The sequence below is a fragment of the Onychomys torridus genome, chromosome 9 (genome assembly GCF_903995425.1).
Source record: "Onychomys torridus chromosome 9, mOncTor1.1, whole genome shotgun sequence".
NCBI classification, from domain to species: domain Eukaryota; kingdom Metazoa; phylum Chordata; class Mammalia; order Rodentia; family Cricetidae; genus Onychomys; species Onychomys torridus.
Genome location: NC_050451.1, coordinates 51,247,977 through 51,273,250, shown reverse-complemented (window position 1 = coordinate 51,273,250; position 25,274 = coordinate 51,247,977). Strand labels below are relative to the sequence as shown.

General features: G+C 39.1%; 1 protein-coding gene across 4 annotated transcripts in view; it reads left to right on the top strand.

The window, feature by feature from the left end:
• Ints6 (integrator complex subunit 6) overlaps positions 1-25,274 on the top strand; it is an 81,868-nt gene that overhangs the window by 34,640 nt on the left and 21,954 nt on the right. For 3 of the 4 annotated variants that reach the window (XM_036199051.1, XM_036199050.1, XM_036199048.1), the window contains 3 exons: positions 20,574-20,757; positions 22,802-22,927; positions 24,505-24,659. In XM_036199051.1, the coding sequence (XP_036054944.1) occupies positions 20,574-20,757; positions 22,802-22,927; positions 24,505-24,659 (465 nt within the window). Of the gene's footprint in view, positions 1-521; positions 650-20,573; positions 20,758-22,801; positions 22,928-24,504; positions 24,660-25,274 lie in introns of those variants that run through there. The other variant, XM_036199052.1, reaches the window with a different exon arrangement.

Genomic DNA, 25,274 nt, shown 5'->3' with positions numbered 1-25,274 from the left:
CAGTATGTGCATCTATAACCCAGGCAATTTTCTGTTGAATTTAGTCTGTTTGCTTATTTTCTGCCTTTCTGAGTCAGATTATAATCTGAGAAAATGCAAATGTTAACATTTGGATTCCTGATGGCCACACTAACATAAACGTTAGGCTGTTAGTTACTTATTAAATATATTGCTTATATTAGCTCTGTTCCCAGTTTTTTAAACTTAATTTTCACTTTTGGTCCTTTTCAGGTGTAGTATAGTAATTTTAAGTCTTTTAGATTTATTTATTAGAAATAAACTTGAAGTGACTGGAATAATCTTGAAACTTTGGACTTTATACCAACACGAGGCTACATTTTGATCTAGACAAGGCTGTCTGGGTGTATTTTTCCCCACGCTCTCTTTTCAGATTGAATTACTGACTTCCCCTCCCCCTGTTTTGTTTGTTGTGGTTTTGATGTTTTTTTTCCTTTCAGCTAAAGGAGCAGCCCAGTGGTTTTCAAGAAGTGCCAAAGTGCACTGACTGTCTCATGATGACTGGTGCCTCAGGGAGGGTCATGATTGTCACTTCAAGCAGTCAGATCGTGGGGAAAAGCCTTGTCTAATGGCTAGCCTTCCTCAAAAGTCTGATGCTAGTCATCTCGGAAGGCCTCAGAAAGCCTTGAAGGTGAGCAGAGTAGAGTGTAGTTCTCTCTGGGGACTGTGCCTTTTTGTTGGAGAATCGGATTCAAAACAGAATGATAACCCTAACCTGATTATTCAGGTTTGATTGGTAAACTAACCTGAAGCTTAAAAATCCATTGATGATGATCAGACCCCAACTTTGAGTTACTAGAGACTTTCTTTATGAGCTTAACAGTCATATCGGGAGGAATTTGCTATTTCCCATGCTCTTCAGAGCTTTAGCTTAATACTTGTTCTCTTAATCAAACACCACCTTTCTGTTGTAGCTAAGTGATAACCTTGATTACAAAATCGCATTCAGTTGTTAACTACAAATAGATACTAAAAACTTAATGAACTGTTCTTTCAGTTTGTACATTTATCATATAAATACCAGGCACTTAAGCTTCAGAGGTTTGCATTTGACTTTTGTCTGTCATAAAAAGTTTGTCTAAAAAAAAAAAAAAAAACATAGTTATTACTGGGTGTGGTGGTGCATGCCTATCAATCCTAGAGTGGGGGAGGGGTAGGAGGATTATGCATTTATTTGGGCTGCATATTATGACCCTGTTTCAAGAAAAATGGCCAGGTGGTGGTGGCACACGCCTTTAATCCCAGCATTTGGGAGGCAGAGGCAGGCAGATCTCTGTGAGTTCGAGGCCAGCCTGGGCTATAAAGTTCCAGGAAAGGCACAAAGCTACACAGAGAAACCCTGTCTCAAAAAACCAGAGAAAAATGAAAAACAAAAACAAAACATTGAAAAACAAAAAGCACAGTAGCTTTGAAGCAATTCATATTTTATTGTATTGACCCTGAAGAATATTAGTACTACCTCCTTCATCAATATCTTTTATCATAGTAAAATAAAGATTCTTGAAATATCTTGGCCATTTTATTTTGGAAAAGTTTAATTTTAGATTGCTTTCTCAGTAATGTGAAGCAATTGTAGAATCTAGTAGTTCGTTAATAACGTAGGTTTCTAAATTTAAGTAAACTGAGAAGTCCTAAGACCTAATTTCCTTTTTTTAAATTACTATTTATTAGTAATACATTATATGGAGCATGTACAATTCCCAGTGTTTGTACTTTTTAAAGTTTAGTACATATACTAGGACTGGGAATGTAGCTCAGTGTAACATGCTTGTAGATTGCTCAATGGGCCCTGGATTCAATTTCCATCATTCAGGAGAAAAGTCACATTTTTATATAGATAGCTTATTTGTTTATTATTTTATGTACATTGGTGTTTTGCCTGCATGTATGTCTGTGTGAGAGTGTCAGATCTTGGAGTTACAGACAGTTGTGAGCTGTTGTGGGAATTGAATCCAGGTCCTCTGGAAGAGCAGTCAGTGCTCTTAACCGCTGAGCCATCTCTCCAGTCCACATGTGTTTATTTCTGTGTGTATGTGTTACCAAATTTGCTTTCTGTGCATTATGAGCTGTGATGTTTCCCAGAAATTTGTATTCTGTCTTGCTTAATGTTGCTATGATGAAACACTGACCAAAACCAATTTGGTACGTTTATTTCATCTTACAAGTTATGCCATGATTGAAGGAAACCAGTGCAGGAGCTCAAGACAGGAACCTGGAGGCAGGAACTGAAGCAGAGACCACAGAGGAATGTAGCTTACTGGCTTGCTTTCCTTAGTTTGCCTAGCTGTTGCCCTTGACCAGCAAGGATGACGCAACACCGGGATCCTTCTTATCACAGTTTAATCAGACCCTTGATTAATTGCATTGTCTTTCTCTCTCCCCTGGGGCAAGCCTCTTCCAGCACCTAAGTAGGGCTGGGCTGCCAACCCCAAGCAGCCACGTGGGCACTGTCCACAGGTTCACGCATATGCCAGCAGCACACGAATCCAGCCATAGCCAAATAAGGAGCTGTTTACCATAAAGAGTGTTTGCCATCGGGAAGGCAGAGGGTAGAAGTCAGAGCCATCTTTAGGGTGCGGCTACACGCAGCTCTCTACACCTAGCTATTTTTCTTATACAGTCCAGGCCTGCCTGCCTGCCCAGGGATGGCACTTCCAGCAATTGAATAGACCCTGTCGCATCAAATAGCAATCTGGAATATGCCCCATAGACATGCTCACAGGCCCTTCTGACGGAGGCACTTCCTCAAATGAGGTTCCCTTTTTTTTTGGTGTGTCAAGTTGATAACTAAAATTAGCCTTCACAGTTTGGAAACTTTTTAATTAAAAAACTAAATAGAAGCCCTAGAGAACATATGGAGCCAAGAGAACCCACTCTTGAAAGTTGTCCTCTGACCTCCACTCATGGACCATGGTACACACACAGCATATGTATGCACATACACATACAAATGTATAGTGGTTTTTTTTTTTTTAAGATTTATTTATTTATTATGTATACAGTGTTCTGCCTACATGCATGCTTGCAAGCCAGAAGAGGGCACCAGATTTCATTATGGATGGTTGTGAGCCACCATGTGGTTGCTGGGAATTGAACTCATGACCTCTGGAAGAGCAGCCAGTGCTCTTAACTGCTGAGCCATCTCTCCAGCCCCACAAATGTATAGTTTAATATGTTTATAAAAAAAGATAATGAACATTTTCAACCCATGTTCTATTAGAATTACTGACTTTTGCTGTTATAGGAAAGAAGCACTCACACAATTATTAGTGAGTAAGTAGTGGTGTGTTCAGAACAGTTTTGTTTTCAGAGATAGACTGGGCTGCAGTAGACTTGTAGACCACAGTTTGGGAAGCCCTGGAATGTCCTGTTTTGTATTCCACTGCAGTAGATCATGGGGTTATGTTACTGTGTTAGATGTTTCCACATCAGCTTTGGAATGGTCTTTATCCATACAATTACTCTTCCTGAATGCAGTGAGCAGAATAACACTAGAGCCAGAATGCACTCAAGTTTTTTGAACAAAACTGTAGAACTGCTCTGAAGTGTAGGCACAAGGTTAGGTGCCGGGTCATGAGGGGCAGTTATCTGTGTGCTGGATTCCTGGTATGTCATTTTAGTCTGCGAGTTTATGTTGTCTCAAAAATGTTACTCTTTTACAGTCTCTCCCAGGTATTGCCTGTACACCCCAACCCCTCATTTCTGTTCTTTTTGGATAGTAGAATTCTGAATTGAACTTCATTTTTGTGCTATATTTTGTGTGAACTTATGTTTTGTTTTTAAATGCATTTTCTTTCCTTCTGGGCATAAGGCACATGCCTACAATCCCAGGACTCCTAGAGGTAGAGGCAGGAGAATCTCTGAGTTTGAGACTAACCTGATCTGTGAGCACCAAGCATTCTGGGATTATACTAAGACCTTCTTCTTTCCCTTCCATCCTCTATCCTCTGCTGTCCTCCAATTCCCCTTTCTCCTACAGCTGTCTTTATTGTTTGGGGCATTTTCTTTAACTGAATTACTAAATTGCTTGACTTTTGGAAAGGTGTGTGTGTGTGTGTGTGTGTGTGTGTACGTGTGTACACATACATGATATGTGGGAATGCATGTGGTGGCGAGACAAGAGTCTCAAGTGGAACCTGGAGCTCTGATTCAGTTAGATTTCCTGTCCAGAAAACCCCAGGGATCTCCGGTATCTATTTCTCTAGTACTAGGATATTGGTACATTCTGCTATGCTTGACATTTTATTTAGGCTCTGGGGATCCAAACTCAGGTCCTCATGCTTGCATGGCAAACATTTCACCAACTGAACCATTTTCTCAACTCTGTGTGTGTGTATTTGAGGTGATGTTTTCATGATAAAATTAATCATTTTGAAGTTAATAATATTCTTTGGCATTTATACACACACACACACACACACACACACACACACACACACACACATGAATGTACACACACACACATTTTTATACAGTGCTGGGTATGGAACCCTGGGCCTCATGTGAGTTCTGTAGCAAGCTCTGTGCCACTGAGCTACAACCTTGGCCCATCCCCCATTCCTTTTTTTTTTTTTTTAAGTAGACTTGTGCTTAGCATCATATGAAATGCATAAATCCTAGTATAAGCAGGTGTCTTTCATGTGCCTTGACCAGATAATTTCAGGTTGGATATCCTTGCATTTGGAATTGATGTTCTTAGAAATAATTAGAAAAAGTACTAAGGATTGAAACTACTGGAAAGTAAAACCTTCGAGAATAGAGGTTGAGGGTCTTTGCTCATGATAGATAGTGTGAAATCCAGTAAAGAGAAGGCCCAACAGAAGAGAGGTATCTACTGGGAAGAAGGAAACTGAAGTAAATCTGTAAGAACTGAGTACAGCATAGCATCTTGTCTTCCTCTGATTTGTTTTGAATTAAAGACCAAACTGAGGCAGTATTGTATTTGAGAGATTACCTTTAAGAAACACTGAAGACATTCAACTGTCTCCTCTAAAGTTTCTATCTCTGTTACCTAAGCAAATCTGAGAAATTGGGACTGGGGACACTAGTTTTCTACTCAGTGTATTAGAATGTATGAATTCTTGCCCTTGCTTCAGCAGCACACTGCCTGGTTTGCTTTTTGAGACAGGGTCTCAGCTCAGATTGGATCTCCTGCCTCTACTTCCCAAGTGCTATACCACATGCTACCATATAGAGTTGGTTTCTCTTTGAATGCGTAGTTTCTGCAGTAAACAAATTGACAGACAGCAGTACTCAGCCTGTGGGACTCAACTAGAGGGGTCACACACCAGATATCTTTCATATCAGATATTTACATTACAAAAATTAATAATAGCAAAATTATAGTTCTAAAGTAGCAGTGGAAATAATTGTATGGTTGGGGGTCACTACAGTGTGAGGAACTGTATTAAAGGGTCACAACATTAGGATGGTTGAGAACCACTGCTCTGGGTTTGTTTTTTTAAATTGGTTTATCGATCTTATTGGCAAACGGTAACGACAAAAACAGAGACTTTTATTTTGAAGGTGGGTTTGATCAGGTAGCAGTCCCAGAAGTAGAGTGGCTCTGCTCCAAGCTGTGCTGGTGTCAATTGCTTCCAAGTGGGCTCCTTTTACAAACATCCTGCAACCCAGGTTTGGCTTTCAAGAAAAGCAGCAGATGTTGGAGAGCAGGAGGTTTCTTTAGATGAAGATGACTCCAGATTTAACACAGGACAGTCCCTATCAGCATTCGCCAAGTAGAACTTTACAACTTAGTTCTCTCTGTTGGTTACATTGAGATTTTGGGGGTTTGGTTAATAGGAGGAGGAAAGACAGATTGATGGGGGGGGGGCAGAAGGAGCTGGAATCAAAGGAATAATAAAGATTAAGCTTCAGAAGCTTGACTATTTTTTTGTTTTCTTATGTAATGGCTGTTCAAAGGTTACATTTTTGCCTTAGGCTTAGAATTGGGTCAGGTTTCTCATGCTTAGCAAATGGTGTATGGAGACTATACCCTGGGCTTAGGGGTGATTCTTACTATTGTGTTGGTGTCCGTGTTTCAGTCAACCCCCCTCCCTGCCCCCAACCCATTGCCATTGTCAATAGACAGTAACAAAGTTAGGATTTTTTTTATCTAAAAGAAAAAATAGATTATATATTAATATTTATATCTACTTCAAATTAAGTTATTTAAAATTCACTAGTTGAAGTATTTATTGTTAAGGACCAAGTTTTGAATCCTGGCTATGCAACTAGAGATCTAACTGTATCTCTTTCGATACAAGGTTTAGTTTTACTGACTTTAGAATGAGTATAATAAGGTTACTTTGATTTTCCAAAGTCCTCCTTATCACTGAACAATGATGAGACATTTCTACTTCTCACAGGGGTTTGGAAGTTGTCTTTAGAGGGGACTGTGTGTAAGTGGGAAGTAGCAGTTTATTTAGTCAGAAGAAATACCTGGTTGTAAGAGACTTTGTGAGGCCATGGTCTGCATTATTTAAAACCTAGAGCATACTGGTTTTCTACATCTTGAAAATCTCCAACTTTTCTTTTTCAAATTGCTTTGTCTAATGTAGAGGCTTTGACTTTACGTTTAAATTTGGAGTTGGGATTCCTAAGTCTTACAAGAAAGTTTACTGAAGTTTTGATTAGGAATCCAGGTAAAACAGTTGGAGATGGGATTGACATTAATATTTTGTCATTCTGATTCATTATTGTTGCTTATTTTTCATATTTTCTACATCTTTAATTTTCTGAACAGTATTTATAGTGTTCAGAGTGTGAACTTGGTAGATCTTTCATAAATTAGATTTTTACTTTAAGTTCTGATTGTGTGTTACTAGTATAGAAATATATAGTGGGTTTTTGTTATTGTTCTGAGACCTTTATCCTGTGAGCCGCCCAAATTTACTTACTGTAGAGTAGCCTTTTCTGGAGTTTTTAGAGAGTTTGTAGACACAAAGTTGTGTCTAAACACAGTTTTACATGTTCTCTCTTTTCACTATTTATCTACCTTTTCTCTTCTTCCCTTAATGTACTAGTAAAAATGGTGAGACTTGGCATCCCTGTCTTGTTCATGATTTGGGGAGATGAGGTTAGAAATGAGTTAGCCTTTTCCTCTGTTGATAAGATATTAACTGCAGGTTTGTGTTTGGTTGGGGAGTGGGCAGTGTGGACCTGTATGGTTTTTTGTTTATTTGTTTTTGTTTTTCGTGACTGCCTTCCCCTGTAGCCCAAGCTGGTCTGACACTATGTTGCGTAGGCTAGACTTAAACTCAAAATTGTCCTGCCTTGGCCTTCGAGTGTTGCTGTGATTACCAGCTAGCACCGCCATCTATACCTGACTATATGCTGGGCTGGCACTGCTGTGCTGCTTAGAATCTTTTCATCAGATTGAAGCAGAAGTTCTTCATTATTCACAGTTTGCTGAGATAGAGGGTTTTTTGTTTTGTTTTGTTTTGTTTTTGTTGTTGTTGATAACATTTTGTTTTTTAAATTGTGAATAGATGTGAGTTTTAAGATGATCATATTTTCTTTTTTAAGTCTGTTAATATGGTTAATTATATTAACTTGAATGTTAAAGCTTTTTTTTTTCTTGAGGCGGTTTCTCTGTGTAGCTTTGCGCCTACCCTGGAGCTCACTCTATAGCCCAGGCTGGCCTTGAACTCACAGAGATCCACCTGGCTCTGCCTCCCAAGTGCTGGGATTAAAGGTGTGCGCCGCCACCACCCATCTTTAAAGCAATTATTTATGATTTATATATTTTATACATCTGTTTTGTAGGTGAGGAAATGTACACAAAAGTTGTGATGTAGTTAGGTAATCATAGTAACCAGAAAACAAGTATGAGCTTGCCATGCATAAGATGCAGCAGGAAACATAATAAAACCAGTACATTACACACTGTAAATATTAGTGAGGTTCCAGACATGGGATAGGCATTTAGCACATTGGTTCTTTCAAAAACCTGCATCAACTAGGACATATAAACCAATCCCATGATGGAGGTCTACTTACCCTGGTCTCCTACCTTTCCAGTGATAGTTATGACAATTATGTTTCTTTGTATAAAATACTACTCACTCATTCCCTACCTACTTTTCGAAAACAGGATGGGACTAGAAATTACTGACAGAAAATTGCAAGTTTCCATGCACGAGAGTAGTACATCACCTGTATCTGGTTGTAATAGGCCAGTACATATACTCACAAGGGTATATGGTTGCTCAGTGGTCCTCCAGCTGAACATTTGCTTTAGGATAATACCTCATGATGTTGAGAATTTTAAATTCTGTTTTAAGTTTATGATTTTTTTAAAAAAAATTATTATGTATATAGTGCTCTGTCTGCATTTATACTTGCAGGCCAGAGAAGGCACCAGATCTCATTACAGATGGTTGTGAGCCACCATGTGGTTGCTGGGAATTGAACTCAGGACCTCTGGAAGAACAGCCAGTGCTTTTAACCACTGAGCCATCTCTCCAGTCCTAAGTTTATGATTTTTAACAGATCATTTTGGCTGAGTTTAATTGGAGAGGTAGTGATAAGTAGGCTTCCCTTCTTGTTCGTTTCTTTTCCTCAGAAGTCTTCTAGAAATTTAACATAAAATTGGCTTCCTAGTTAACCTTAGAAAAAGAACAGCACAACCCGGATGTAGTGGCTTAGCCTTTCAATCTCAGCACTCTGTACTGTAGGTGGAGGCAGCAGGGTCAGATGGAAGGCCAGCGAGGACCACAAGCCAGCTGTGCAGAGGTGAAGGGGCTCTGGAAAAACTGACCAGTCAGTGTAAAGTCAGCTTAAATCTCCAAGTTTCTGAGGTTCAACTCAAAGCTTTCAGTGGTATTGTAAGTGATTCAGCAACTGTGAAGAATTTGTTCCAAGTCAAACTTTAAAATTTAAGCATTATTCTGTCTTATAGCTTGCATTTGAAATAAGGAGAATATGAAATTATTCTAAGGTTAATCAGGTAGGAAACAAATAAAATACTAATAGTCTTTAAGGCATAATTTCAGGATATACTTAAACTATAAGGTGTTTTTAAAAATCCAAGATTACAGGCTGGTGCTCTGCTGAACCTTATTTATTTATTTTATGTGGACCTCTTTATTCTATTTTAAGTATATGGGTATCTGCCTGCATGTATGTCTGTGCACCATGTCCCTCAGAGGTCAGAAGAGAGCATTAGACTCCTTAGAACTGGAACTGTGGATGGTTGTGAGCTACTATGTAGGTGCTGAGAACTGAACTCAGGTCCTCTGCAAGGGCAGCCAGTGCTCTTAACTACTGAGCCAGATCTCAAGCCCTGCTCTGCTTAACTTTTAATGGCCAAAAAGAATTTAGAAAAACCTTCAGCCAGTTTGTAGAAGAGTTAGACCCAAGTCCTCTGACATTCAAACTGTAAAATTCTATATGGAAGAAGGGGATAGATATCCACCTTTATGGATATCATACCCTGTTGTTGGGATTTGAAGACATGATGATGGTGATGATGATGGTGATGATGATGATGATGGTGATGATGATGATGATGGTGATGATGGTGATGGTGATGATGGTGATGATGATGATGATGATGATGATGATGATGATGTCGTCGTCTAGAGAGTGTGAGCATGTATGTCACAGTGCTCCTGTGGCGGTCAGGATAACTTGGCAGAGTCAATTTTCTTTCACGTTTACACGGGTTCTGAAGATGAAAGCCAGCAGGTCAGGCTAGTGAGAACAGCGCCTTCACCTACTTGTCATCTTGCTGCTCAAAAATTTTATTGTATGTGTGCTCAATCTTAAGTTTTGGGAAGCAAAGAAATACATTAAATTGCTGCTGTTCCTTAGAGTCTAAGTCATAGTTAATAGATTTGTTAGGAGAGTTAAATAAAGGAACCTGATGGAGTTAGATTTACTATATGTGTTCAGTAAATGGAGACTTGTTAGCCAGCTTACTGATTTTTGGCTTTCCAAAATGATATATAAAGCTTTTATTTTGGTTTTCTGTACCTATATGTTTTAAATTAACTTTCTGACTAACTAGTTTATGATTTATTTCAAGCTAAATGTTTCATGCTGGATTCTGAATAGTTTGGGGTATAGTTAGTGTATATAGTTGCACTTTGTGTGTGTGTGTGTGTGTGTGTGTGTGTTTTCAAGACAGGGTTTCTCTGTAGCCCCAGCTGTCCTAGAACTCGCCTTGTAGACCTGGCTGGCCTTGAACTCACAGAGATCTACTTAGCTCTGCCTCCCGAGTGCTGGGATTAAAGGAGTCCGCCACCACTGATGAGTAGTGTTGCACCAAAGTTGATAATGTTGCACATCTTTTGAGAAACATGTTCTGATTTGTGTGTCACTGGAGATGGTTAGAACTTAGTTTATAGTTTAAGTCATGATTCATATGGTATGGTTTTGAATGTGTTAAATAGTTTCTGCAATTGGCAGTAATACAGATATTGGAGTTGTGGGATATATCAGCAGGCTCTTTGTCACGCCTTCCGTGTCTTTGGTGTCCCATCCTTTTTGTTAGCGATCATTATTCTGCTGCCCCTTTCTTCTTCCATTGACACTAGTTGTTGTGCTTTTCTCTGTCCTTCCTTTCTGTTTTCCTACAGTGTCTAGCCTCACATGCCAGACACTGTTAGTGTATTCCTTTTAGCAAAGCATTTGTTTGTTTTTATTTTTCAGTTGTGTATGGCTGTGTACACATGAGTACAGGTGTCTGAGGAGGATCCCCTGGAGCTAGTGGTTGTGAGCTGCTTCTTAACTGCTGAGCTACTTCTCCAACCTGTTTTTCCTTTCTTTGCTTTTCTTTCTCTTTTTTTCTCTCTCTCTCTCTCTCTCTCTCTCTCTCTCTCTCTCTCTCTCCCTCTCTCTGGTTTTTTCGAGACAGGGTTTCTCTGTGTAACAACCTTGTCTGGATTTGGAATTCACTTTGTAAGTCAAGCTGGCCTCCAGCTCACAGAGATCTGACTGCCTTTGCCTTCGAGTGTTAGAACTAAAGGTGACTGCTACCACTGCCTGCCTCGCCTGTTTATCTTTTATTCAATCACATTTGTATATTTATTTTGTATGTGGGTGGATATGTATGTGCCATGGTGTGTGTGCAGAGGTTGTTTTGTGAGAGTCAGTTCTTCTACCTTGTGGATTTTGGGGATCAGGCTTAGTGGCAAGCATCTTTATCTCCTGAGCCCTCTTGCTGGCTTGCCTGGTTCTTTTTATGACTGCCGTAAATCTGCCACATGTGGCAGAATTTCTCTAAAATACACCATTTATTTGTGTGTATCATCTGCTCACACTGTCTCATTGCTTTCCATTTCCATTCGATTTCTTGGTGCTTCACAGTTTAGCCTGGCACATTATTAACCTTTTTATTTTCATTCCGCCATGTTTATTGAACAACTTCTATGATCTAGATACACTAGAGTCTAAACATAGCATGGAGAGCAAAGCAAACAGGATCCTCCTCAGGGGGCTGGAGAAGACAAACATTGTGAAAAATAACTTTGTTAATGAAAGTAAGTTTGTATCCATTTCTTCTCCCCAAAGGGAGGACTATAGAATGGTATCTAACTCAGTGGAAGAGTGCTTACTTGGTATGTATGGGAACAAATGGGGGTAGAGCAGAGCAGGGAGGAACATGCTAGAGAGCATACAGGAAGTACTGTAGACCTAGTCAGTGAGGGCATGCATTGTTAATATCCGAAGAGAAGCCAGTGGGGTGGCTCTGCAATTCCCCAGCACTGGAGGTGGAGGTAGGAGGACTCCTATGCCAGCTTAGGCTACAGAATGAGGCTTTATCTAAGAAAAGACCCGAAGAGAGTAAGTTTTATTACATACAATGTACAAATGAAGATCATACCAGGCAGAGGGATTCTTCCTCTGAAAGGAATGTTTGAGAATGAGAAACTAAACCTTGGGGCATTAACAAAAATGGAAATTGTAGGAGAAGATGGAAAAGGTTTGGCTGTGCAAGGAACTTGAACTGTGAGGTAATGATGGTGCTGATATACAGTGAGGGGCTAGACATGTCACTCAGTGTTCTAGAGTTTGTCTAGCATGAGGAAGACAGGCACACGTCGGTCGTTAGGAGTTTTGTGTAGTGGGTAGGGGAGAAGACGGCAAATGAGTGTTGGAAGACAGCTAGGTACTGCTGTGTTTTAGCAGTTTGGGCAAAGAGATGGTGTGGTAGTAGAATAGATGACAAGCTCCATAATTTAATGAAATACTTAGGAAGTTAAATCAGTAGAAGTCACTATCATAGATTGTATTTAAAGTTTTTTAAGGGGTGGGGAAATGGCTTTGTAGATAATGATGATGTCATTCATTTCCTGGCCTAGAGAATATTGTAAATCTTACAGATGAAGAAAAATCATGAATTAGGTTTAGAATGTTTAGGTTTTGAGGTATCTCAGAATCATTTAAGGATGAATGTTGCTGGGCAGTGGTGGCATGAACCTTTAATCCTAGCACTCAGAAGGCAGTGGTGGGTGAATCTCTGAGTTCATGGACTGTAGCATGAATTTTAAAAGGTCTTATTAATAGAAAAACCCAGAGCCAGGTATTGGGGTGAATTCTGAAAGATCAGAGAAGCAGAACAAGCCACAGCTAACCTCACCTCGCCAACTTGTCAGCTGATTTTGTTTCCTCAGACTGGAAGCCTCTGAGTCATCTGAATGGATCTCAACTGAACTGCTACTAAAAGCCTAAAAGCTTAAAAACCCTAGTTCCTGGTGCTCACGCCTTATATACCTTTCTGCTTCCTGCCATCACTTCCTGGGATTAAAGGCATGTGTCTTTCCCAAGCAAGACATGAGATCTCAAGTCCTGAGATTAAAGGTGTGTGTCACCATGCCTGGCTCTGTTTCCAGTGTGGCCTTGAACTCAGAGATCCAGATAGATTTCTGCTTCTGGAATGCTAGGATTAAAGGCATGTGCTTCCACTGCCTGACCTCTATATGTTTAATATAGTGGTTGTTCTGTTCTCTGATCTCCAGATAAGTTTATTGGGGTATACAATATATCAACCACAGTAGACAGCCTAGTCTACAGAGCAAGTTCCAGGACAGCCAAGGCTACACAGAGAAATCTTGTCTCAAAACTGGGGGGGGGGGGGGGGGGGGGAGTGAATGTCAGATGGAGAAGAATTTGGTAGTCCAAGGAGAAAATTTGGCTGTGCATATTCAAGTTGAATATGATCTAGATTTAGATAGTGATTAAACTTGTGAGTAGATAGGGCTGACTGTAAACTGGCAAGGACTCAAGAATAAGCCTACAGATCTTCAAATGTTGGTATTAGGGATTGAGACTGGGTTGAGGGTGAGGCTAGAAAATAGGAGCATCCAGAGGAGAGAAAATACGAGAATACTAAAGTGTGAGAGAGGGAATTGAGAGAGAGAAAGAGGGAGGGAGGGAGAAAGAAATTTCAAACACTCTTTTAAAGATCAATCAGAAATCTCAAGATTTGATGATGACTGTAGTTTTCATTTGATGTATAACATATCATCTTGAAACATAACTGGCTTAGAACCATTTATTTGGGTTATGTGGGCTGGCTGCATTCATTTCTGGGCTTTTGGTGCTAGCTGGCAACTGAGGTGCCTGGCTTCTCTTTCCTGGAGCTTCTGTGTCCGTCATTCAGTAATCCAGTTCAAGTTTCTTTACATGGTTTCCATTCCCCACAAGGGTGAAATAAGCCTCTCAAGGCTTAGTAAGACTCAGTTTAGAATATTTTGGCCACACTGTGCTTCTACCACAGCAACTCAGAATAGTTAAGAATTAGTCCACTTGGTTAAGTGAGTGGACTGGGAGATAACTAGAAGAAAAGTACCTTTATATTATCTTCTCTAATACTCTTCTTGCCCTGAACTGGACTGCTGATTTCCCTGAATGTGGGGCTGTTTCTTTCTCCTCTTACTGAAACCCGGCCTGTTTATTTGTAAACCACTTGTTGATGTCTACTTAGGGGTTGTGGTGCTGGTTTTTATTGTTTCTTTCCTTTCCACCCTGTCTTATCCTTCTCCCTCCTTCTCTCTCTCCCTTCCTCCTCCCTTCCTCCATTCTCCCCTCTGCTGCTTCCTCTTTCTGGCCTCCTTCCCTTCCTTTGTGTCTCCTCCTCTTTTGGAGGTCTTAAGGTCTTACTCCATCACCCAGGACGATCTTGAAGTCATGGTGACCTTTAGCTTTTTGCCTGGATTATAGGTTGGAGCGGCTATGCCAGGCTTAGAGGTGTTCTAAAGCCTCCAGTCTTTTGCTCTTCCCGTCTGTTCTAAGTAGCTTTTACTCTCAAGTGTGTGTGTGTAGGGCTGTTGTCCCTCCTGTGTCTTTAATTAGCTTCACTCTCCCTCACCTCCCCATCCTCCATGAGGTTGTATATTTTCAGTAAGCTGTGCATTCTTTATTTATTCCTGCCTGGGAAGCCTTTCCCCATTTCCTCCCAATAATGAATTACTCTTCTGTCCTTGTTTATGCTTTTACTGTTGTACATGCTATAGTTATTTACTCATATGATCTCGAAGATAAGAAATTATGATGGATAACATGTTCCTTTTCACTAAATAGCCCGAGTCACAACTTGATTTATGATCTCTATTCCTTTCTAAAAAGGCCTCACCTGATAACAATTCAACCTTATTATACCTTTGGTACTCTGCCAGGCTCATTGGTATGAGGCCAATGCAGAAACTACAAAAGAAAGTTATGGTTTGGTGTGTTAGGTAAAATGTTACAAGAAATGATATATGGTCTTTTTTTTCTTCTTGTATATCTTAGTAAAGTGAGAATTTGTGAGGTTGTCTTCTGTGTGGGTCTTAATGGAATTATGTCTGACAGAAAATTTTCATTGTGAGTGTTGAACAGGATAAAAGAGCTATCATGGCATCTGCACAGGGAATATTTGTCTCTGTGTTCCAGGTGTTGGGCAGGTTTTGTAGCTCATTACTTTATCCTCTATGTCTGTGTACATAAAAGTGCTATGAGATAGACTAAAACTTGTATATCTGGAGGTGGGACTACCTGGTTTTATGATCCATTACATTTTTGTTTGTTTGTTTGTTTGTTTGTTTTTTAAAACTATGTAGCCCTGGCTGGCAGGGAACTCACTGTGTAGACCAGGCTGGCCTTGAGCTCACAGATACCTGCCTGCCTCTGCCTCCTGATTAAAGGTGTTCACCACATGCCAAACTCTATCACATTTGTTTTTGGTAATTGTTTGTTTCTGTGTTTGTTTGGTGTTGAGGTAGAGGTAGCAGTTTCTGTTGGTAGGACACTGAAAGGTGCTTTTACTCTGGTTTACAACTCTGACTTTTGCATCATTTTCTTCAGACTTTAATTTGAAAAATGTAATGGGGATTGGGGAAGAAAAGAATCAGATTGTCCCCTCAACCCTCACTAAACCAGTAAGATAGGCGCCAAGTAAACAAGGCCATTAAAAGCTCAAGTGGGAAGTACTATCCTGAAAGGACATACTCTTGCAGTTAATTTAATAACAGAGCTGGTCAGTCGAACATGCCAGAGAAGGTACAGTGTCTTATGTTTTTGTGCAGACTATGTTGTGGCTCTTATCTAAGAACCATTTGAATTACAACCAGTAGATGTCTGATCAGATGCCAGAGTTAGAGATGTTTTATGGTTTCTGTTTATTTCTTATATTCTGCAATTTAAAGTGTAGATAATGTGTAAGAATTCTGGTTATTTGAGATTTTGTATGTTTTCCATAAAAAGTGAAACAGCTAAAATATCTCCCACATGGCAGCATACAAACGTCCAGAATTCTAGTTCCAGGGGATTTGATACCTTCTTCTGACCTCTGCAGACACACACGTTTCACAGACTACTTAAATGTAAGCAAAACACTCATGCAGTAATATAAATCTTTAAAAAGAACCTTAGTACTAATATCTCTACTTTTGTTTATTTGGCTTTTAATATACTAATATGTACCTGCCCCATGAATAACTAAATAAATTGAAAGTGAACTTCTAGTTCACTTTTAGCAAGGTCACGGATAATTAGGATCCAAGCCATTGTCAAATGTAAGACCATCTGGAATGGGGAGATAAGCTGGTAAAGTACTTGCTTTGCAAGGGTGAGGACCTGAATTTGGGCATGGCAACAAGGCTGACCTTAGGCTGAGGCTGTGGAGGCAGGGAGCTGGCTGGCCAGTCAGTCTAGGCAAAGCCTTTTGTCTCCGGGTTCAACAAACGAGACGCTGACCGATAGAAGAAGCTGCCAGGCGTTGACTTCTGGCCCGGCACACCAGCATGTACATTTATCTCACACCATACACACATGACAATCAAATAGGCTATTGAACTTTATAAAGACAAAGTTTGAGCTTGCAGTATGATAAGTTGTTCCCAAACTGCTCTGACATTTGTTTTCAGAGCAGTGTTTGGAAGAAGTTTAGTTTGGTAAGAAGCTTGAGGAATGGTAATGCCACCAAGGGGAAGTCCCCCGACTTCAGACGGGAGCTGTATGTGCTTTTCAGTCGGCCACCAAGAGAGTCATGTGTCTGGATTGAAGATGTTGCTACAAGAACTCATTTATAATTAACAATATAGAAAACCTTACTTGTACCCAAGTTAAAACTTTGTAAGTACATACAACAGTTTCCTTTGCCTATTTGTCCCTTAGACTTGACACTTGCCATGCAGAATTGTATAAAGGCCATTGTATGGTTATGGGAAAAGTAACTGTTACTAAGTCACGTGATTTATCCAATTCTGAAAGTTCACCGTCCTTTTTAGATTGTATAGCAGGGATTGTTTGAGGGTATTCTAACGAACATGTTTCTGAACATAGCTGATATTACCCCTTATCTCTGCATGTGGAATAATGATATCATTATCTCCATTATAATGTTATAAACATTATATCTAAGTCTTGTAAAATAGTGCTCAAAACATGCTATTGTAATTGTTTATTAGTCATTGTTAGTACCCTTGTGTTGAGAATTAGCAGGGGAAGGAGAGAGGGAAGAAACTGCTCTCTCTGTGAGCTGGAATGGTGACTGGCAGGAGTAGAGTCTGTATAGCACAGCACTTGACCGTAAGTGCTTCCCAGAGATGCGAACACTCTTGCTGGCTTATGATCGATCACTAGCTTGATTCCCATAGAAATGTAAAGTCTTTCTTGTGTTTGGTTTTTGTCTTCTTTTGAGACGAGGTTTCACTGTGTAGCTCTGGCTGTCCTGGAACTTACTGTGTAGACCAGGCTGGCCTCATAGTCACAGAGTTCTGCCTCCTGAGTGCTGGGATTAAAGGTGTGCGTCATCACCACTCAGCTTAATTTTTTTAAAGTAGTTATTTTTATGAGGTTTCAGATTTTTTTCATTTGATATAGTTAGATCTTTTAATTATTCCATATTTGATTTTTTTTAAATGCAGATTGTGTGTGTGTGTGTGTGTGTGTGTGTGTGTGTGTGTGTGTGTGTTTCAGTAATAGGTTATATGACCCAGTGTTAAAGGTCACATAGAATCAGGAACCAGATTACCTAGACTTCAATTCTGTCTCATCACTAACTAGGTATCTTCCAAAAGTGCTAATATGCTTCTGTATTTTAATTCTTTAAATCTGTAAGTGGGGATTAAGTAGTAGTCCTTGTTTTGAGGATTAAGTGAATATTAGTAACTACTGTAAAAGTAGCATTATTACTCATGGCTATTTATTTATTGCCAAAGCCTCCCTTAGGACTCATCAAAGTTATGTGTGCATTTTACCATTGGATCACATCTCTAGCCCAGCGGCTGGTTTTGAGATCTGGTCTCACTAAAATTTCCCGAGATTAGACAATATCTCTTACAAAAATATTTTCTTATCAAATGTTCAAAAATAGAAATCCTGTTAAGTACCATGAAAGTTGTGCACTGTGGTTTTTAGTTTTCTTCTTTTTTGTTTGTTAGCTTAATTTAAGCATATCTATGAAAGAGATTCCTAAAGGGTCATGACTCCCTCACACACCGTGCTTTCTCAGTGTTGGAACCATATTTTATTTCATCTTTAAATCACCCAAACTTAAAATTTGCCTAATGTTTATTTGGTAGCTACCTGGGGGGGGGGGAGGAGAGCACAATTGTACGTACTCTTTAGATAGCTGATCAAATAGACATCTTTTAGGGTCCTAACAGATGTGTGAACTTCGGGGTTAGTTGTCTAACTTCTATTTCACTGAAGCACATGTGAAGTTTTGTTACTGGTTTTGTAAAAATAATGACATTATTATTTATCAAAAGTCTGGATACCTGCCTAAACACTTCATTGGTTTTCACAGTTACATCAATATGTTCTAGTAGTTTGGACAAGAATAAGTGTAATATAAACATTTTGCATATTTACTTAGTCGTGTTCTTTTTGTTGTGGATTTAGCACATTGAAGAGAACACTGCAGATACATGCGAGTGTAGTCTTTATTGTCTTACATAATGCCATCTTTGTGCCTCTTGTACAGTTTTCTGGTCCATATTGTCCTGCTAGACATAAAGGAGATGACACTTGTTTGCTTTAACCCTATATAGAGATTGTGTTCGCACACGAATACTCTTTACTCAAACTTTCTGTGAAAATGAGGGTGTCTCTGGGTGGTGAAATTTCTGTGGTCTGTGCTAATCTTCAACTCTGCCAAGTGACATCATTGCCCTCCAGATGGCCAGATATTTACCAGCTCACCAGAATGTGGGGCATTCTCACTACTTTATATTCTCACTACTTTTGCTGATCTTATGAGTATGAAATAGCATTCCTTGATAATCAACTTGTATTATCTGATAACCAGTATACTTGGTCCTCTTTACACGTGTTGTTAGCCACTTGAATTTCCACACGAGTACTTTCCCATTTTTTAATTTTGAAAGTATTAATTTTCATTGCATATTTTTATGATCAGCTTTGTGGGTTTTTTTTGGTTTATGTGCAGTTGTTTTTAATTCTCACAGTATATATTCCTGAAGAGTCTTCCCCTTAGTGACTAAGGCTAATGAGGATCTCAGCTATTTTAGGTTGGGTAATGCAGTCTTCCCAGATTTGTTCCCTGTGCCTGTTTGGCAGCCAGTGCTTTCCTTCATTTTACTCGAACGTTTCCATGCCTTGGAAGATGAGATGTTGGTGACTCAGGGGAGTGAATCAGAAATGCAACAGAACATGAGTGAAAGTGGCCAGTTTTATGCAATTGAAATAACCACGTGTGAAAACATGAAAATATTCTCAGGACCCTGTCTTTTTTGAATTAGAAGTGCATTTTAGACTTGTCATTGGACAACCAAGGACCTGTTGTTTGATGTTGTCAGGGCTGCAGGTGTTTGCCATTGCACAGGCTGTGTATTCAAGATTCCAGTAGAGCCTTTTCTGGCCCTGAATGCTTGAGGTGGTCCTGTGCCTCTTCTGAGAGCACTGAATTAACAATTGAAAACGTCTCTAGCCAGTGCTTTTGATTAGTGCTTTTAAAAGGGAATCTGTTTCTTTACTAATTTATGTCTCTGAGTGTGAAATGTCACACTGAGATTTCTGAAATTGGGGTCTTCTGTCCATTTTATCCTTATTTAAGACTTGAGTTTCTATACTTACTTAACAGTCCCTTAAAAAGCTTGATTTCTCTTCTAGGAAGTGCTCCCTGTGAAATTGTACTCCACCAGTACTTCTCACCCAAGGATTCATGCTAGTAGACTGTATTTTAAGTCTGTGTGCTAGGTATAATGATCAGTCAAGGTTTTTGTTTGTTTTGTTTTTAAGTTTTATTCTAGAAATTATTTATTTTTATGTGTATGGATGTTTTGCTGGTATATAAGTCTGTGTACCATGTATATGCCTTGGTGCCCTTAAAGAAGGATCCCTGATACTTGGGTTACAAACAATTGTGAGATACCATGTGGTTTCTGGAAATCAAATCCAGGTCCTGTGAAAGAGTAACCAGTACTCTTAACATCTGAGCTATCTCTCTAGCCCTCTTAAGGTTTATGGTTTATCCTTACTTTTAAGTGAGTGTGCGTGCGTGCGTGCGTGCGTGCGTGCGTGCGTGTGTGTGTGTGTGTGTGTGTTGGTATATACCAGGAGGCCAGAGGTGTTGGATCCCCTGAATCTGGAATTAGAAGTAGTTGTGAGCAACCTCTGATACAGAATCTGGTGGCGGAATGGGAGTCCTCTGCTGAGCCATCACAGTAATACAGATTTTGTGTTTCAGTTTAAGGTCTTCATAGTAAAATAGTAAAGTAGTATGCGATATTAGGTATATCTGAAGCTTTAACTTCGGAATTTTTTTTTAGCATGATAAAGAAGACTCAGTTTGGTTTAGATGTGTGTTTTTAAAGTTGATTTAAAAAATAGTGTACTTGGGGTGGAGAAATGGCTCCTAGGTTAAAGAGCACTGGCTGCTTTTCCAGAGGACTGAGGTTGAATTCCCAGTACCCATGGGACAGTTCCCAGCTATCTTTAACTCCAATTCTAAAGGATCTAATGCCCTTCCTGGTTTTCATGGTAACCTGACATGCATACAAGCAAAACACTTATTATTGTATGTATTACATACAATGATAAAATCTTTAAAATTAAAATCAAAAGACTGTGGAAAACTTATTATTTTTCTCTATTACTTTCAGCTCCATTTACCTCTTAATTCTCCTTTGCCTGGAAGTGAATTGACCAAGGAACCTTTTCGTTGGGATCAGAGACTCTTTGCTTTAGTACTGCGGTTGCCTGGCACCATGTCAGTAGAATCAGAACAGTTGACAGGTGTGCCTTTGGATGACTCTGCTATCACACCTATGTGTGAAGTGACAGGAGGTAAGCTTTTTAAAACAGTTTCTCTGAATGTGCTCAAATGTCCGCATTGACAGACCTGTAGTTTTAAAATTGCATGTGTTGATGATGGTCTGTGGTCTTAACAAGTCAATAGTTGTAGTTATTGTTAGATATCATGAATGTTAATTTTTATACTTATGTAGCAAATGGTGGTATTTGAAGTTGTTAAGTTGTCTACAGTGATCACCAACAATCTAGCTGGCATGGCGGTGCATACCTCTAATCCCAACACTGAGGAGGCATAAGCAGGTGGATCTGTGAGTTCCCAACTAGCCAGGGCTGGCTACATAGTGATTCCCTGTCTCAGAATAGAAATGCTGTGGACAGCCGTTAATTAATGGGTTAGAAAATGCAAACAAGTTATAATCTTAATGTGAAATAAAATTGTTAAAAGATTTTATAGAAAATGAATAAATAAATCACTTTATAAACAAAATTCTATTAATCTGAAATTAGCTGAAGAGAAAAAGCAACTTTTTCTGCCCTTACAAACTGAGTCTTATCCTATGTAATATTTCTCTTATGATTATTGTTTAGGTCAAATCTCTTCTCTGATAATGTTTGATAATTTCTACCAAAGCATAAAAGTCTCTAGAATTGGTCTTTTTAACTGTGTGAAAATGAAGTGTATTATTGCACAAGTTAAGAGGTTGGCTTATTTTCAGTTATTTAAAAAAAAAAGTTTGGCCTTATTAAGTATAATAAACCTGGAGTCAACATGAGCATCTGAGTGAAACAATAAGGAGTCAAAAGAGATTTTGTGAGTTAGGCCAAAGGGACAAGGAAAGGTACTTATTAACTCTAGAAAAATCAGTAAGTGGTTTTTCATAAAATGCTTTTATCTTTTGAGTAATATGTGTGTTGGATGCTTTTAAATTGCCCTCATCCCCAAACCTCCTCCCAATGTGCACAAGTGATTGAGAGCCCTGTAGCTCATCTCTTCAACTCAAGACCAATGGAGCACCTTGGGAATTAATCCTTGGTTCTTCCTTGCATCAGAGTACCTCCTGCCACCTCCAAATCTGGCAACATAGATAGACCAAAGTATAATGGTCCCTTACTGGTCCTGCTGCTTCCCTTTTCCACTGTACAATACTATCTCATTGAAAAGCTGATCTGAGCCAGGCGGTGCGCGTACACATGTTTTTTATTCCTAGCACTTGGGAGGCAGTGGCAGGCAGGTCTTTAAGAAGTCTGACCTCCTGCCTTGTAAAATGGCTGTCCATGTATGGCAGATAAACACTACTTATTATGACCTGGAAGGCACTTAGTCAATATTATGTTGTGTCTCCACTGCCCCCTGCTCCCCAAAGCCTGTCTCTTTAAATTGAGCACTTAACCCCATGTAAGCTCACAGTATATACTGTCAAATGCATGCAGTATGTCCTTTTCTGTACTACATTTTCTCTTTCCAGATCTTCTTGTGGTTCATTTTCTTTTTCAGTTTCTGGTTCAAGTATAACCTTCTCAGAAGAAACTTAGCAAAAAATACTCATTGTCAACCCTATTTTTACTATCTATATGTTAAAATAAATATAAATAGTTAAAATCTGCAGTAACTGCTAAGAGACCAGTTGAATAATTATTATCGCCTCTATAATTAGCATTTGTTTTAGGGATAATAACTTTTGTTATTATCAAAGCAAGAAGAAGAGTTTTGGAGAATTTTATTACTGCTAGATGTTGTGTGTATGTATGTCTGTTAAAAGATAAATTATATTGGCTAACAGTTGGCAATAACAGCACTTTATAAAGGTAGATCGGTAATTGACTTTTTTCCCATTGTGATTTGCTCAGTTCAGGGTTTCTCTATATTCCATATACCTATAGTTAGAAGAAAATACTTATATACTCACCTACAATGAGATTGTTGGTGGGAAATAATAATTTTTTGCTTATTCTTCCTTAAAATTGGAAAATACCTACCTTTACATTGAATTTCTATTAATGTTGTCAGAAATCCTACTGTAGTTCTTCCAGGGAGTAGACTTCTTACAACTAATTTGCTTCATTCTTTTTATCTCAGGCCGCTCATACTCTGTGTGTTCTCCAAGAATGCTTAATCAGTGTCTGGAATCCTTGGTGCAGAAAGTGCAAAGTGGGGTGGTAATAAACTTTGAAAAGGCAGGACCAGATCCTTCCCCTGTAGAAGGTATTGTTGTATTTTTCTTGACAGTCATTCTGAATTTGATTTAATTGAGCTAGTCACCTCCCCCAGGGTGTGTGTGTGTGTGTGGTGGTGGTGGTGGTGGTGGTGGTGGTGTTGGCATTGAGATCTGCAAGGCAAGGCCATCTGTGTATATCAACAAGGCAAGGCCAGCTGTGTGTGGTGTGGCACACGTTAAATCCAAGCATCTGGGAGGCAGAGGTAGGTAGATCTCTGAGTTCAAGGCCAGCAGGACAGCCAGGTCTACCTAGAGAGATCCTATCTCAAAATAAAATACAACTTAAAGATTAACAAGCCAGTTGTCAGGGGTTCACAATTGCTATTGGCCCAGAAAGGAAGAGAGTAAGAATAGCAGTATAAACTGGTGGTTTAGGAGCATCATCTTTTCATAATGAAGATTGTTGTCTGGGGTTTTAGAGAACCAAACAGCTTTTTATAGATAGAGCAAAGTCATAGTTCCATCTTATTTGTAGGTCATTGACTTTAGTATATTCACTTTTCAAACTATGCTTGGTAATGCTTTGTTCAACTTGAGATTCTTACTCAGTTCCTTAGCTACTGTTGCTCTAAGCATAAGGATGTTAATGGTTTGTGTGGGCACCAAAATGAGGAGCCAGCCTTTGCTGTTGAGGTTGGTTCTTTTAAAAATCCCGCTCTGTTCCACCTGACTTTATTCTCAGCTTGGTGTCCATAAACTATAACAGCCAGTGGATTGAGGGCTTACATAGATCCCATGGCAGTTGTCCATGGCACTTTGCAAAGGTAATTGGCTACAGGATGATTGAGAGAAGAGAAAGGCCATGGGGTGAGTTACGGCAACACTCAGAGGTGACACAGGGAGAGACCAGATGACAGGAAGACTATAGTGAATCATTGTATCAAGTTTATATAACAAAAAATTTTCAAGGTTATTAGAATGTATATTCTTTATATTTATTTTAATGATTGGTTTAGGCCTAAGTCTAAACTGAGTAAAATGTTTATTATTGAAGAGAATTTCTGTTTTGCTAGAATTATTCTAGATTGAAGGTAATTCAACTAGTTTTTCTTATGCCTTGGTTAGCCTTTAATTCTAAAATTGCTTTGCCTTTTAACTGTGTGTGTGATGCATTAAATCCAGGGCACTATCCATGATAGATAAGTGATCCACCAAATCGGAATACCTAGATACTACTTACTGTGTGCCTGATACTGTTTGACAGTGGATATTCAGGGACAAGGAATGCAAAGTGAGTGCTTGCCTTTATCATCTGGCAGGGAAAGCATGTAATTTATTAAACCCACTATGAAGTTTGTTTTACACATTCCAATTGAATAAACAAAAGGTAAAACCTTTGGGCTGGTGACTTTACATTTGAAACGGGCAGATTTTACTAGGTAGTGAACTGCAATCCAGTTTAATTGTTAAGCAGGTATGGTATTCTTCCACTTAAGAAATAGAGAAAAGTTCATAAATCAACAAGACACTAGAATGTTTTTTATTGATTATTAATGGATGTAATTTTATTTTGTTTTTTGTCACCTAACGTTGTGTTTTCTTTGTTCTAATATCTTTGTTATAGATGGGCAACCAGATATATCAAGACCTTTTGGATCTCAGCCCTGGCATAGCTGTCACAAACTCATATATGTCAGACCAAATCCTAAAACTGGGGTTCCTATAGGCCACTGGCCTGTTCCAGAGTCTTTTTGGCCAGATCAGAATTCTCCAACACTAGTAAGTACCAGAGAGACCATGACTACCTGATGAAAACCATTTAGATGACAATAACTCCAGATGACTTTGTTTTGTGGCTCTCCTTGTTTTTGAGAAGGTCCTGCTATGCAGCTCAGGCTTTCTTGAGCTAACTATAGCACAGGCTGTCTTGAATCATAATGTGATTTTAAGCCCCGTTACTTAAAGGCCTGGCTTACTTACAGAAATTAGACAGATTATAAAGCGTTATGAGCCATTATTTTGCTTTATCATATGGTGTTGTTGTGCAGCAACAGGGAAAAGTTATCTTGTTTCTTTTGGAATTTAATACTATCTTACCTTTTTGTTGTTGATATTTCAATACTGAATTGTAAATGTAAGATTTCTTTATTTGGATTTTTGTTTGTTTGTTTGTTTGTTTGTTTTTTTGAGACAGGGTTTCTTTGTGTGTCCCTGGCTGTCCTAGAACTAGCTCTGTAGACTAGGCTGGCCTTGAACTCACGAGATCAGTCTGCATCTGCCTCCTGAGTGCTGGAATTAAAGGTGTGCCTCACCACTGTCTTTATGTGGATTTTAATTATAATTTAATATGTGGATTTATCCTTGGGTTCAGTTTAAATTTAAATGAAGGCTTAG